The following is a 15,165-nucleotide window of genomic DNA, read 5'->3' as shown; positions in this document are numbered from 1 at the left end:
TTGTAGTACTGTTGTGGTAAGATTGGATTTCTGCTCACTATCATTTGTGTGCGTGAAATAAAAATAAAACTTGTCATTAGTCACTCCGACGTCAGATTCTTCTCGTGATCTTAGCAGGTTTATAATGCAAACTGGTAATCTTTTATTCGGATAATCTAAGAATGGTACAACGAATCACCACATCACAGCTACAAAGCAGAGCACACATGAGGAAGGATGCAGACAGGTGCAAGAAATTAATGGCAGTAGACTCAGAGGCTGGTAGAGAAGACGGAGGCGGCGAGGAAGAGGATCGAGAGCATCAGAGAGCGAGTTGGTGTGTAAGAAGTGCCATATGAAGCCGTCGCTGGGGTTGCCTTCGATCCACCTTCTGCACCATTAGGACAACGTCACCATATTTCTCTGTCTTGTTCTGCAAGCGGTGATGTCTTCATATAACGTAGAATAAACGTACCTGCCCTCGGAGATGATGGCGTCGCTGGTGCGGGATTGGCCGGAGTATCCGGTGCTGCTGGTGAAGATGTCGGGGACTTTGCCGGTCCACCGGCTACGGCTGCCACAACCATTAATTGCTCATCAGTCCAGTCAACAAGATAGTATAGAGAACGGGAAAGGGAATGGGATCAGAGTGGCGCCTACAGTTGCACTCGCTGACCGGCGGCGTCTGGACCTTGCAGGCGGCGGGCATGGCCAAGGCTCGGGTCTGGTTTACGGTGATCCCGAACGAGGAGGCGCCGCCGTTGAGCACCGAGCAGAGGCACGCCGGCTGGGACTTGACGACGCTGGCCAGCTGGGAGCAGCACGAGGAGGAGGGCGTGGAGGAGTTGCCGGTGATGTAGCTCAGGCACGGCACGAGGCTGATGATAGCGGTGGTGCAGCCGGACTGCGCCCAAGCGAGGCCGGGGAGCATGATGGTCATGACGGCCAAAGCCAGGCAGACCTCGGACGCTTTCTTGGCCATCTCGCTCGTCTTCGCCGATCGCCGGAGATGCCTCGGAATGTGAGGAGGTTGCTGAGTGCAGGTTGAGCTTGTGGAATGAGAGGAAGGTGTGAAGGGCTTCAAATAGGTGATTTGGGTTCGTGTCGTTGGCCAAACCTTCCTACTAAGAAAAAGACCGGTGTCGATTGGAACCTAATTGGCTTAATCTATGCAATAAAAGACGCCATGTTGAAGTATCATTATAGATGGGTCGTTACGTGTTTGATCAAGTTAGTTAGGGCATTAGATGAAGGTAGGTAATCTAAGTAGCATAAATCCAACTTGCTCTTCTTAGATTCTGCATCGAGATGTTGTTAGGTTGCAGTCTCGGGTGTTAGGAGTTGATTATGATGGACATATCTATATTATTTGCTTGTGGACTCTATGTAGCTTATGAGCTCGCCATATCATTGAAAGAAAAGGGAGACAGCGATAACGAAATTGGTGTAGCAAACAATGATTACATCTACCCAACAACTATTAAGTTATTAGGCTATTATACGTGATTTTAATCGGGTCATATATCGGAACCTGATTTCGTTGGATCTAAGATCGTGTGAGGTCATGTTAATTTAATTTTATTATATTAAATATTTATCTAATTGAATGTATAATTTTTAATATTAAAAATATTATAAAATAAAATATATTATATTATTTTTTTATTCGTGAGATCTGATATATTTTACCATTTCAGTGTTCGAAATTACAAGATAATATGTAATTATAGCTCTACAATTTATGAAAGATAATATGTTTTGAATATTATTCATGCTTATATCCTTCAAGTTGGATTGGATGATCAAATAAAAAAAATCTTAGAAAAACTTGGATGATATCATTCAAAGAATACTTATGGTCGAAAGAAAGAGTCCTGCCATTCATTAATTGGAATTGACTTCTAATGATTCAAGGAAGCTATGAGCAAATCAATCAATCTTTTAATCGTCTCAGAGGATAATTAAGTACATCAAATTCCAAATCATTCAATGCAGAGCAGCAACGAGGAAGCTGAAAAGAAAGAATCCGAGTTGACACAAACAGATGCATGCGAACAAATGATCGACGGCAGCAGGAAGTCATCATCGAGTTCTCCCAGTCGAGTCAGAGGTTGGCGAAGGAGACGCAGGCGGCGAGACAGAGAATTGAGAGCATCAGAGAGGGAGGTGATTTGTAGGAAGTGCCATCTGAGGTCGTGGCCCGGGTTGCCATCGATCCACCTTCTGCATGCACCATTAAGAGACAAGATGAAGTCAATGATGCATATTTTGGTTGTTTTTGCTGCGACTAATCTTCTCAGGAGTTGTGTGTGATTGGACCTGCCCTAAGCGATGATGGTGTGGATGGGGTCCCTCTTGCGAGATTGGCCGGTGTTGCTAGAGCCGTCGGTGAAGCCGTCGGGGATTTTGCTGGCCCACCGGCCACAGCTGCAGCAATCATCAATAACTCATCAGTCCGTGAAACGTGAATCGAGACTTGCTACTTGAAGGAGAAGGGATCAGAGTGCTTACAGTTGCACTCGCTAATCGGTGGGGTCCGGACGTTGCAAGCCGCCGGCATGGCCAAGGGTCGGGTCTGGTTTATGGTGACCCCCAACGAGGAGGCCCAGACGTTGTGCACCGAGCAGAGGCACGCCGGTTCGGACTGGACGACCCTGTCCAGCTGTGAGCAGCACGAGGATGAGAGCGTGGAGGTGTTGCCGGTGATGTAGCTCAGGCACGGCGCGAGGCTGATGATGGCGGTGGTGCAGCCGGACTGCGCCGAAGCGAGGGCCGAGAGCATGATGGCCATGACGGCCAACGCGACGCCCGCCTCGAACGCTTTCTGGGCCATCTCGCGCCTCGTAGCTGTTAGCCGGAGATGCCTTGGAACGGGAGGTGGTTCTGAAGTGCAACTTGGGATTGGGCTTTGGGAGGGACGCGTGAGGGACTTCAATAGTCGGTGGTGGTGGTGGTGACGGTGGTGATAGGGAGACCCAGAGTGGAGCCTATGGTTGGTAATCAAACCTTCCTACTAAGAAAAGACTGGTGATTGGCTTATTCTATGAAATGGAGGATGCTATGTATTAAGTATTATTTATATACTTGGGTCGTTATGATGTTTGATATAATTAGTAAAGGCATTAGATGGAAGTAGGTAACTTTGGTGCCATAATCCAGCTCAGATTTAACTCAAAGATAAAATATTAATGTAACCGATCTTAATTATTCTTTTATTATTGTAGAATACTAAATTTTGATTATGAATATATAGATACTAATAGAAAAAATATTCATTTCAATCATGACTCGACACGTAGTAGCGTAATTTCGATCGATAACTAAGTCGTATCGATATCAATTCAAAAAAAAAAAAAAAAAATCAAAATAATATATATTTTTTTGTATTCCATTTATATCGTAGAATATTCTACCTCGATTAAATTTATTTAAAAAAATCATTAGGTTACAGTACTCGAGATCAATTATTATTATAAGCAAACCAATAATCTTTTAATCAGCTCAGCTAAGTTTAAGTACAACAAACTCCAAATCACTTCAATACAGTGCAAACATGAGAAGATAACGAATTCGAGTTGACACAGACAGATGCTCATAAATAAATGAACGGCAGTGAAGTGAAGTGATGATCCAGTTCTTGTTGCGGTGGACTCAGAGGCCGGTGAAGGAGACGCAACCGGCGAGGAAGAGGATTGAAAGCATCAGAGAACGAGATGATTGGTAAGAATTGCCATCTGAGGTAGTCGCCGGGGTTGCCTTCGATCCACCTTCTGCACCGTTAAGAACAAGCAACCATAAATATTCTAATTGTCTTCTGCAACTAATCTTCTCTATTTCAATTGCTCTGGATCGATTTGACACTTAAGGAAGTCAGTATTGTTGTACCTGATTTCGGAGATGATGGTGTGGACGGGACCGGTGTTGCTGGAGACGCCGGTGAAGCTGTCGGGGATTTTTCCGGTCCACCGGCCACAGCTGCCACAACCATCAATAAATCATCAGCTCATGTGACAAGGCTCGAGACTCACTACGTGAATGGAATGGGATGGGATCAGAGTGGCGCGCATACAGTTGCACTTGCTAACTGGCGGCGTCTGGACATTGCAGGCGGCGGGCATGGCCAAGGCTCGGGTCTGGTTTATGGTGATCCCGAACGAGGAGGCGCCGCCGTTGAGCACCGAGCAGAGGCACGCCGGCTGGGACTGGACGACGCTGGCCAGCTGGGAGCAGCACGAGGAGGAGGGAGTGGACGAGTTGCCGGTAATGTAGTTCAGGCACGGCGCGAGGCTGATGATCGTGGTGGTGCAGCCGGACTGCGCCGAAGCGAGGCCCGAGAGCACGATGGTCACGACGGCCAACGCCAGGCCGACCTGGAACGCTTTCTTGGCCATCTCTCTCGTCTTCGCCGATCGCCGGAGATGCCTCGGAATGTGAGGAGGTTGCTGAGTGCAGGTTGAGCTTGTGGATTGGGAGGAAGGTGTGTGAAGAAGGGCTTTAAATAGGTGACTTGGGCTCGTGTTGGTGGCCAAACCTTCCTACTGACGGATGCTGCAGACAGAAGACTGGACAATTGGCTTGTCCTGTGACAGGGAAGATGGCATGCTGAAATGTAGCTTAAGGTGTTTGGTAGTAGGTATAATTAGTTGTGGGATTAGATGGAAGTGGGTAATGTAAGTAGCATAAGCCATCATTTGTTGGGTGACCTAATTCCTGTAAGATTCTGCCACCACCTCTCAGATAATTTGAATTATTATTTTAACAGAAAATAAGGAAAAAAAAAGTCATTATTTGTAGCCATTCTAATTAAAAATGGGTGTTTGATGGATACATGTTTATATAATAATATATGCATCCATAATAATATATGGATGCACATTGCAACGTAGAGGCTTTAGCGATAGGCTGGCCAAGCAGAAGAGATGACAACTTGTAGCATGGCCGACACAGTCGTCGACATAAGTTGGGTAGCAGATGCCCTAAACAATACTCGAGTCTCTATTGACCAGCCCATTCTTCCTCGGTTCGTTAGGAAGTAGGAGAAGCAGGTCACCCACAAGCCCATGCGTTCTCTCTTCTCCCTCCCCTACAAGATCGCCATGCCCTCTGCTCTTCTCCCTTCACCTCGACCAACAACAACAGCAAGAGCAACAAGAGAATCATGGCTCGGAGAGCTTCCCGCATTGGTCTTGTGCTGGTCCTCGTGGTCGTGCTGTGCGCCGGGGCTTCAGCTCAGTCCAGCAGTTGCACGTCCGCGCTGGTGAGCCTGTCCCCTTGCCTCGACTACATCACTGGCAACGAGACGACCCCCTCCAGCTCCTGCTGCTCGCAGCTGGCCAGCGTCGTCGGCTCGGAGCCGCAGTGCCTCTGCATGGTCCTCAACGGCGGAGATTCCTCGCTCGGCATCACCATCAACCAGACTCAGGCCCTGGCTCTCCCCACCGCCTGCAACGTCAAGACGCCACCAGTTAGCGAGTGCAACTGTAAGCATATCATACAGAACTCAGTAACTACTGCTACTGTTTGTCGAAATGTCTCGCGAGTTTTAGCTGCAACTTTTGTCTCTTGGCAGCGGCCGGAGCGCCCAGCGGATCTCCGACCACGCCATCAGTGCCCAGCGCAGGTACAACTCTGTTCTTCTCTCATTCATGTGAATTCAGCGACTTTTCTGAGCATGTTCGTCGACTGCAACATGAACGCAGATGGTGGATCGAAGACTCTTCCCACGCAGGACACATCGGGTGGGTCGCGTACCGAAGTGCCATCATCGATCGTCTACTCTCTGCTCTTCGCGGTGGCGTCTCTTTGGGTGTCGTCTATGACATTCTGAGCTCGTCGACAGGAAGACTTCTCTTCATGTTCGTTAAAACCACAGATATGTATGATTTGTGTGATCCAGATATGCCTCCCTAAGGCGATCTGAATTATTATTGGATACAATAATAAGACATTTGGATTGTTCTACTGCCTCCTGTCCACCTCAGGAAGATCATGCACAGGATTTATGGCTCATATCCTTATAAACTAAATGTTTTAAAAAGATTTATGATGGGAAATACTTAGTTTTCTTCAATCTGATCAAATCTGTCTCGCTTCTTCATTTTAATGTTCCTCCCTTATACAAAAAGAATTAGTAGACAATGAATGGCGTCAAGTGTTTGATTCATAAAACGTATACCATGCTCTCCGAACAATTTATGACTGATACATATTTCTATCACCAGCGCAATTGCAATGAGTATGAACCAGGAACTCATCCTTCTTCTCAATACAAAAAAGAAAAGAATTATGCACATTATTATTGACTGTACTTCACCCTTCTTGCTCTACAAAATTTTCTGCACTCATTTTGAGAAGAATGATGTCACAAATAAAAATTAAATTCAAGAAGAAAAAAAGTTATATGCTCACTTGGCTACTTCAGACTGGTTGGATGGTGCAATAGGAGTGTCTCATCTTCTTATTGGTTCAATGTATCTTTATTTTGAGAGTATTCTTGTTCAACTGGGAACTATCATCTGGCTGCTAGTAGGATTGCTTAGGTTTTAGTGAGTGAAGCAAGCTTTCTGTAGATGTTGTAACTGACCTATTCTGGTTTAGTTCTCTCAAACATCTTTCTTGACTAGATTTTGGACAGCAGCAAAACGACCATCTGCTTTTCCTGCTAGAACCAAATATACAAGCACAAAATGCAAAGGGTAAATCATTTGATGGTGCACATAATGCAGAGAAAGACACAGGTACGAGGAGTTACCTTCATCTCTAGTTTCCAATAAATGAATGCTCTCTTTTTGGCCTCTGAAAGTCACGAATGAAATTAGTCCAAGTTCATCATGGAAATTTCAACTTGATTGCATAGGAGAAAAAGAACTGATGAGAAGATAAAGAAAATGTTGTACAATGTACAGATCGAGTTTGATTAAGTCAATACCTATTTGCTTGATTTGAAGAACTACATGCTGATTTCCAAAGAGGTTGAGAATAGTCTTTGTAGTTTGAAGTGAAGCAGAATGTCTACATTAACCAGAGGAAAGAGTGAGATAGTAAGACATCACAAAAATTCTAGTTAACCAATTGTGAAAGAGGAAAAAAATTAAAAAGAAGAATAAATAATATAGAATCTTAAGCCTCTTAATAGGTACGTAAATTTGTCTCTCGCACAAGTATATTCAACTATTTGGTTATATATGCTTTTCCCTATTGGATACCACTTAAGAAATTAATTATTCTGCTTATTGTATAATAAAAAAATGATAATGTACCTTGATTTGGCAGGACACCTAGCAGTAGTTTAACTCTGTAAAACCATGAGAGTGTGGTAACAGTTCTTCCGCCTCCACACGAGAGCCAAAATAACCCATGTTCTTCCTGAGGTAGCTATGATTCATCATTTCAACCTCTGCTGTGAAAATGCTATATACAGGTCGATGGTCAGAGAATCTCGACTCTCCTCGAACATAAGACAATTGATTAAGGCCTCTTCCATGCCATAATATACGGTCACACCTTCAATCAGCATATAGTCCTGTGAGGTTCAAATTCAGACTAATGCATGCCTAAACATAAAATTATTTTACCATGCAGGTGTTCGTCGCTTCTCCTTAGGGTTTCTGTCATCCCCCGCATATCGATCCGAATTATTCGAATATTTATAGGTGGGAGGAAAATATATCCTTCCTTCTTTCCATCCTTCAAATACACGGCCACATCGTTGTTCTATTTGGAGCTGTTTAACAAGTAAATGAATTTGTGGCCCAAACTTTTATAACAGATAGGAATGGACTTAAAAGAATCAAACTTTATGTAAGCCACAAGAATCCACATGCATCTTCCATAAAATAATCAACACAACATGACACATTCTCAAAAAATCAATGAATTGGAAAGAACAATAAGGAGTTCATACATTATAACTAACATAGGACTTAAAGAGTTGTCGGTAAGCCACCTGATCTTTTTCCAACAAAGCTCTCCAGTTGCGCATTTCAACTAGAGTCTTCACTGACCGATATGAAAGAGCAATGCGGTAATTCAAATCCCCAAGCCATATTATGCGACTGAAATAAGAGAGAAAAATGAGCATAAGTTCGATGAAAGTGTTGCCATGTATTTCCTTAATAGGAAATGGACTTACTCATGATCAAGAATTGTTTCAGGAGACTTGTCATGATCACTTCTCTGCACATGTGGGAATCTAGTCTTTTTTAGAATCTCCATGACATCTGAATTTCTACGCAGTTCATCCCCATCTTTCTGCCCTGAGGTCAAATGACTACAGATGAAGCAGAAACTTGTTTTGTGAAAGGACATGCTGATCGATATGGAACCCTGTAGACAAGAACAAAACCTTCTCTTTTGTCATGGTGTTCTAACAAAAACAAGAAGAATCAAAACCCGGGATATTTAGCATGATTCTCATGTTTTCAATAGAGAAAAACAAAGAGCCGTAGTAGAAACATCCTTGTTCATGTTTGAATCAATACAGAAAGAGGATATAGTACGCGTATTGGAGAATCATATGTGGGATTACCTTGTTTCCAAGATAACCCATTAATCCCCTGCCTACACAAGAAATCTTCAAGTTCTTAATATCTTCTCTAATGTCACTGCGCACCCAAATTGTAAGAAATATTCCAACCATTTGTTTGCTCGCAACCATACAATACCTAAGAATATCACAGGGTTAACTTATATGCTAATCAAGCAATGGCAGACATCAATTTAGAGATATCTAAGGAAGAGAATGGAAAGGTGTATAAGAATTTAACAAAGGAAAGATTACCTAGAGTTTACAGATAGCCTATCCCTTTCTTCAACATGTGGAGGAGCACCATAGCCATACGAATTTGGTGAACTAAACATGTCAGTAGGTGACTCCTCACCAATGTTCTCATCATCAGATGAACCTTCACACCTAAAATTGGAATCAAAATCACTTGGTCTGCTCTCAAAGCTAACCCTATCACAGACACTGAATCGGTGCTCGATCATTTGTTGGGGTAATATAGTATCCCCTTCAAATTTTAAACTATGACTTGGATATTGAAAGGAACGTCGATGGAGAAATGACGAATTTTTCTGCCTCACTGAGAACCTCTCAAAATCAGCATTCAACTCCAAGATAGGATATGGAACGGGTGATGGCGTGTGATAGCTATCAGACCCGCAGGTGTCAGGACTGTTCAAAGTCTTCCTAATAAGCCACAGCCATTTCTTTGCTGGACCATTATCTTCTGTGACGAGAACATTCCCAGCATTTAGTGGAACAATCTCTTGGAAGCTGAAAATAACACGGACAGTTAGAAATTTATAGTCATCCAAAGATGGATAAAAGATCGAAACTAATTAGTAGTAAAACAGAGTTCCAAAACTAACCCCAAAACATATATATCTGAAGGAGAAGAAGAATGAAGCCAGTCCAAGAGAATCAAATTTCTTGGTGGGGACTTCCCACCTACATTCCAAGTTGCAACAAATATCCTAGAGACCAAGAGAACAACATAATAAAGATCAACTACCATGTTGCAGAGACTCAGAGAGGGGTGAGTAGATCTGAATTACTTGTAGTCCTGAACATCTGCAACTTGAGCTGAATGAGGATCAAACGTTCTTTGCTGAATTTGATCTATGTGCTTCCTGGACAATCTATCTGAGGAGCCACCCGAAACTAAATGAGAAAGGAGGAACTTTGGAAAAGATAAAAATGAACGACAACTGTCATTAGATGTGGTCCAAATCTGAGAAGCAGATGGGGTTCCGGACTGTAACCTGTGCTGCTTCTCTTGACAGTACATGTCTCCCTCTCAGAAAAGTTGGCCGTCCACTGCCTATTATCTCCTGTGAAGATAACCCAGGTTCGGTAACCAAGAACAAGAAGAAAGAAAGCTGGGATTCGATTATTGTTATATGTATTATATTCTTAGACTAGGAAGCAATTAGAAGACGATCAAGTAGCAACACATTCGGGAAGCAATCAAGGGGAAGTTGAGATCTTTATCACAGAAAAGCAGTGATCCAAGATCCACAGACTAGAATTTTCTTAGCCCACAATGACCTCTTTAAACAAATTGTGATGAGAGCAGAAGAAATCAGGCAAACCTCTATCAGCAACATCATCTGCATGACGCTCCCGACCTTTGCTCTTGATGTTGAACCATCTTTTAACAAGCGTCTTGGGCCATGACAGCTTCTCCCACAAAAACAAGAAAAGAAAGCATGAGTAAGTCAGCGATCTTAAAGACTGAAGGCATGGAAACCAAAAATTATCTTTTTCCGCCGGAAAACCTTGCTTTTCTTTGGATTCTCATCTCTCATTGTTTCAGCACTTCTTCATACAGCCACAAAGAGGAAGGTCCCAAAAGTCTACCAAGGGTCTGCAGGAATCTGGGTCTTGCGAGAGAAAAATGAGGAAAACAAACGCCCAAAAGAAATTAGTTTCTTATTCTCTCTTCTGATACTAGTGGAGAAGGCTAAGAAAAAGAGGCCCAGAAAAAAAGTATTCTGATCTATTTCAGAAAGAAAAATCAGAAACCAAAGGTCAAGCTTAGAACAGAAAGAAGTGGCGTGATCTTCCGACCATTTAAAACGGATCAAGAACACAACCGGCTACTGGAATCTGAAAGGAGAGGAGGGGGGGAAAAGAGATTCATTTTTTTGCCCTTCCTCAGAAGAGTTCTGAATCTAAAACCTTGGGAAAGCAAAGAAGCCCAGGAATCCAGATAGCATGACTGTGATACGAACACCCAAGGCAGAGGAGTGAAAAGTCTGATTTTGAAGAGAAAACAAAGCAATGTGGGCGTTTAACAATCAAAGAAAGAGACCAGCAGAGAATAAAAGAAGGATGCAGACACTGTCTCCGGTTTTCTAAACCACCAGCTCAGAGTGCAGCACACTAAGCATCCATTGGAGAGTAAAGTGCAAGCATTGAGCCTTCCTCCTCTCCTCTTTTCTTTGAGGCCTATGAACCCACAATCCAATGCCAATCCAGAAAACCAAAATATGCATAAAAATAAGATATTCAGAGCTGCCCAAACCCAGGCAGCCTACAGTATCTCCACCCCACGGCCCTGCCCGCGGTCAATTTGACGTATACTTCTCTATGCAGCATCACCATGGGTGCAGTGGAAGGCAAAAAAGAAAAAAAAAAGTTAATAAAGGAACAAAAAGATAAAGATGTCGATGTGTGTGCGGGTACGTGCGAGAGAGACATCTCTTTCGTTGCTTTGGTTTCTGAAGTCTCGATGTGTATAGGTAACTGTATTTGCATCAGTGTGGGTTAGGGGCTACATGGGAACCATGTCTGTCTCCTTTCCTTGTGTTGCTGGTTTGTGCTTTATTTCCTCCACTAGGGTGAGATTACTGTCCTAAGAAGGTGTGCCTGGGTTTGTTTGAGTGAATCAGGTGAGGGAATCCTCACACAGGGCTTTAGGATTCATTCGGCTTTTGGCTGGCCCTTCAAGAACACCAGGTGGATCACTGATTCCTATAACTCTTGGGCTGTGTTGCGGTTGCTGTAGATCTTTACCAGTCTGATGTGTAATGTAGAACGGTGAGAAATTTTATGGGTGCTTTTAAGTCTGCATAATTCTAAATGCATGATTTCCAATGGTTTGGGATCCTTAATGGGCTCATCTTGAAAGGCATAAAGAAAACATCTTTCAGTAACTATTATCATTAATCTCTGTAGAGTTGTTCATAAGCGTAAGCAATGAAAAAGATGGGAATCAATGTAAACATCTCACCATCAACGATCGACAGCGTGACCAGCTAAGCTCTCACGTGGAAGCCTTTCTTTGACCATTCATCGAGCAGCTGGTGCGCGCACCACGTTCGCCCGTCGGCGCGCACGGCTTCGCCGACATGGCGCCGACGGCGAAGCATTCGCATTGGAGCAAGAAGAGCACATGTCCTTCCATCACTGACTGCTCGAGAGCAGTCCCCACCGGCATCCTCATCCTCACCAACCTAATAATCGTGTACCTGTTCACGAATGGCGACCGTTTCGTCAGTGAGCACTGGTCCCGTCGCACCATAAAAACCAGCAGTCGTGGTGGGGTCGTCTCCCCATCGCCATTAGAAGGACGAGGTGTCATTAGCCCTAATAATGCAGCTGCGTGGGTCATCAGAATCCTCTGAGGAAATTGGCGACGAAGGTGACGGGGCAGCATAGGTTGAGGAGGTGGTAGGGAAGATGAGTAGGAGAGAGAGCGAGGGGCGTGGGGTTCATTTCGTACCTGCACTTGTGAGACGGGTGTGAGAGTGAGGCAGCCATGTATGGGGTCGCTTTCCTCGCCTCCCTGAGCTCCGGTGGATGATTCACCACCACCCATGGGGGGCTTCAACGGAGGCATTATGTGTTCTCAAGACTTCATCACCAAAGAACCTAACTCGGGACTTTTGTCCCGCATGATCTGCAGTGGGTCACCGTATTTTCTTGCATTCTCGATCGTCCCATCGATCCAAAACTATCACCTAATTGATGTCTTCAAAAGTTTCATGATTCATCGTACAGTTTTGGTTGATTAAAAGTAAAAATAAAAATCATAATCACTTCGTCATATAACTTGTATTTTAGTTCTTTATTTTTTTTCTCCATCGATTCAATTCAAGAACTGAAATCGAATCGTCAAAGTCCACATTCCAATTTAATTTGAAATTTATCGAATCATTGAGTTAGTTCCATCTTGATTCGATTTCAATTAGATTCTAATTCGAGCTAAATCGAGCGTACTCTATGTATCTTAGTAAGTGTGTACAATGATAAGATCATTTAGTCGAACATTGGTCGATGAGTATGAGATCTAAGGGCTCATAAGTTTTAGGACTTAGTCTCGCCTTTTAGATCTCACAGGCTTTGAAATGATAAAACCGTGCGAGTACATCCACCGGCCAAAGTGGATAATTCCTTACGAGCCTATGGCCCGCACCAATGGTCGACTCACCAAATAGTCCCATATTATATTGGCTTAAGGCCTACACCTCGGTCGAGCAAACTTGCTCCCGAGTCGTGCATCTCGGTTATGAATAAAATCATTTAGTCATATATTGATTGAGGAGTATGAGAACCAAGAGCTCATAAGTCCGTATCTCCCTTACCTCTGAAGGCGTCTTTTAGATCTCACAAGTTTTGAAATGGCAAAATCGTGTGGATACACCCATCGGCCAAAATGGACAATTCCTTATGAGCCTATGGGCTGCACCAATGACCGGTTGATCAAATGGTCATTTATTAGATTGTCGCTAAAAGGAGAGTCTAAGGCCTACACCTCGGCCGAACAAACTCGCTCCCAAGACATGCACCTCGGTTATGAGTCCTTGGCTCCCCTACGGGAGGGAGCACTGATAAAGCCATTTAGTTGTATATTGGTTGAAGAGTATGGAAACCAAGAGCTCATAAGTCCACGTCTCTTTTATCCTCATAGGTGCCTTTTAGAGTTCACGAGCTTTGAAATGAGAAAACCGTGCGAATATGCTCACCGCCCAAAGTGGATAATTTCTCGTGAACCTACAGGCCACACTAATGGTCGGCCGACCAAATGATCCCTTTTTATCTGTTACTCCGTAATCATAGTAAAAATTATCAAATAAAGCTTCTCGATCCTTAATAAACAAGTATAGTGCACAATAATCATATTAATATTTTAAATTTTAAAAAAAATTATGGAATGAGATTGTTTTGAATTCTTACATGGATCTGATCACGAAATCGGAATCATTGGTTTTTGGTTCCTAAACAAAAGAAATATAAATCCTAATCACTTCGTTATATAACTTATTTAGTTTTCTCCATTGATTTTGAACTTACTCAGAATTGTCAGTATTTCGTGTTTCGAAATTAAATCACTTTTTAATTTGATGAATCATTGAATTAGTTCAATGATTCCAATTAGGTTACACTTCAAACCAAATCATTTTCAGTGCACAATCTTAGAAATAAAAAATTATCAAATAATATTCCAAAATTTATATCTTTAATTATCATATCAATATTAATAAATTTATCGAATGATATCTTACTAGATATTGATGGACAAGAGATAGAATAACTTTGAAGTCTATATTGGAAGTATTGATTGGTGGATCACAGTGGCCGAGAATTTCAAAATGGTTTCTTGTTGTTTAGTTGACTATTATATGACACTGACACCATATAATATATGCTGTAAAAGGCCCAAAGCCACATCACAATCACACAAGTGTGGATATTTCAGTGTGATTGTTGGAGAGACACACATCCAACATGCATCGAGATGATGAGTGCGTGAGAGGAAGAGGTAGCAGTGGTAACAGTCAAACAACAATTTTAGTCTGTCCTTTGAGTCAAAGAATCCCATTTAGCCTTTGTTCTTTTAACGGTTTTAACTAAACTGTGGCCTTGTTCATGTTTCTCCGGCCGGCTTGGCTTCTTCCCATTGGCATCCTCTCCTCTTGGAGCTCTCTTCACACAGAATAGAGTTCCTGTCTTTGGTGTCTACCAAATGAGTATATTTTTATGCCAATTGATATGTGTTTGATTTTATCCTCTTAGGATGAATCTAAAAAATATTTTTAAAGATGAGAGATTAATTCATTTATTCCTCGATCGATAGGATAATATTATATGTCTTCGATAACGGATTCAAAGTCTCTTAGGCGCCGCATGATAAGCGTCATTTATTACATCATCATTTATCTTCATTCTTATTTTACTATTAGTATAATGAGGTGACTTCGAATTCAATTAGATTGTGTTTAAATCACTCTAATCTCATTTTAGATGTTATATTCATAAGAAGAATTAATCGTCATAAAAGGTATTTTAGTCATGAAGAGTAAAATGACATACTAATGCTTGCAGTTCATCAGGTTTGATCAAATATGACTGTATTAATCATGGAGGGGTATATTAGTCACTTCAAGAGCAAAGAATAATTTGGTCCCATGAGACCTTTATTTCAGGAGATAATGATCCAAATATCCTTAATCTAACCTTAATTATTATGTAATCCAAGTTAGGAGTCTATGGAGTTCACATCATTGGATGTCATGATAGAAATTAATAGGGACTACTCTATCCTCAAATCTCTTTCCATTAGATAAACATGAACATTTGGATGAGATTGGTGACAACAAGATAAGCTTTAATTAATTGGATTAAGCAACCAATGAGAATTAAATATGATCGCTGTCAATATATAGTGATTTAACTTT

At 42.4% G+C, this 15,165-nt stretch overlaps 5 protein-coding genes across 8 annotated transcripts; 1 reads left to right on the top strand and 4 right to left on the bottom strand.

Moving 5' to 3' along the window:
* Nucleotides 1–110: 110 nt before the first annotated feature.
* On the bottom strand, nt 111–1,046 carry LOC135605040 (non-specific lipid transfer protein GPI-anchored 5-like). Its single transcript, XM_065094716.1, has 3 exons — nt 640–1,046; nt 455–553; nt 111–370 (listed from the first exon to the last, which is right to left on the bottom strand). The coding sequence occupies exons 1-3, from the start codon at nt 959–961 to the stop codon at nt 252–254; spliced, it is 540 nt and encodes a 179-aa protein (XP_064950788.1). The 5' UTR covers nt 962–1,046; the 3' UTR covers nt 111–251.
* Nucleotides 1,047–1,840: 794 nt separating this feature from the next.
* Nucleotides 1,841–3,358, bottom strand: LOC135606019 (non-specific lipid transfer protein GPI-anchored 5-like). Its single transcript, XM_065096722.1, has 3 exons — nt 2,491–3,358; nt 2,299–2,406; nt 1,841–2,202 (listed from the first exon to the last, which is right to left on the bottom strand). Exons 1-3 carry the CDS (start codon nt 2,810–2,812, stop codon nt 2,084–2,086), a joined length of 549 nt encoding a protein of 182 aa, XP_064952794.1. The 5' UTR covers nt 2,813–3,358; the 3' UTR covers nt 1,841–2,083.
* Nucleotides 3,359–3,465: 107 nt separating this feature from the next.
* LOC135606021 (non-specific lipid transfer protein GPI-anchored 5-like) lies at nt 3,466–4,474 on the bottom strand. The gene is made up of 3 exons (XM_065096723.1): nt 4,049–4,474; nt 3,865–3,954; nt 3,466–3,749 (listed from the first exon to the last, which is right to left on the bottom strand). Exons 1-3 carry the CDS (start codon nt 4,368–4,370, stop codon nt 3,631–3,633), a joined length of 531 nt encoding a protein of 176 aa, XP_064952795.1. The 5' UTR covers nt 4,371–4,474; the 3' UTR covers nt 3,466–3,630.
* Nucleotides 4,475–4,762: 288 nt separating this feature from the next.
* Nucleotides 4,763–5,940, top strand: LOC135606018 (non-specific lipid transfer protein GPI-anchored 5-like). The gene is made up of 3 exons (XM_065096721.1): nt 4,763–5,459; nt 5,549–5,599; nt 5,679–5,940. The coding sequence occupies exons 1-3, from the start codon at nt 5,138–5,140 to the stop codon at nt 5,804–5,806; spliced, it is 501 nt and encodes a 166-aa protein (XP_064952793.1). The 5' UTR covers nt 4,763–5,137; the 3' UTR covers nt 5,807–5,940.
* Nucleotides 5,941–6,211: 271 nt separating this feature from the next.
* Nucleotides 6,212–11,028, bottom strand: LOC135606017 (type IV inositol polyphosphate 5-phosphatase 7-like). Of its 4 annotated transcripts, none has more exons than XM_065096720.1 (14): nt 10,261–11,028; nt 10,075–10,162; nt 9,745–9,813; nt 9,538–9,625; nt 9,352–9,456; nt 8,759–9,256; nt 8,507–8,642; nt 8,111–8,304; nt 7,925–8,033; nt 7,554–7,702; nt 7,239–7,482; nt 6,908–6,990; nt 6,731–6,774; nt 6,212–6,640 (listed from the first exon to the last, which is right to left on the bottom strand). In XM_065096720.1, the coding sequence occupies exons 1-11, from the start codon at nt 10,288–10,290 to the stop codon at nt 7,257–7,259; spliced, it is 1,692 nt and encodes a 563-aa protein (XP_064952792.1). In that variant the 5' UTR covers nt 10,291–11,028; the 3' UTR covers nt 6,212–6,640; nt 6,731–6,774; nt 6,908–6,990; nt 7,239–7,256. The 4 variants fall into 4 exon arrangements, with proteins under 4 accessions (XP_064952792.1, XP_064952791.1, XP_064952789.1 ...); XM_065096719.1 differs by having other exon boundaries at nt 6,212–6,637; XM_065096717.1 differs by having other exon boundaries at nt 6,498–6,637; nt 7,883–8,033; nt 10,261–10,440.
* Nucleotides 11,029–15,165: the final 4,137 nt, after the last annotated feature.

The sequence above is a fragment of the Musa acuminata genome, chromosome BXJ2-2 (genome assembly GCF_036884655.1).
Source record: "Musa acuminata AAA Group cultivar baxijiao chromosome BXJ2-2, Cavendish_Baxijiao_AAA, whole genome shotgun sequence".
Lineage (NCBI taxonomy): Eukaryota > Viridiplantae > Streptophyta > Magnoliopsida > Zingiberales > Musaceae > Musa > Musa acuminata.
The sequence above is the reverse complement of the archived record's forward strand: the minus strand, read 5'-3'. Positions and strand labels throughout refer to the sequence as shown.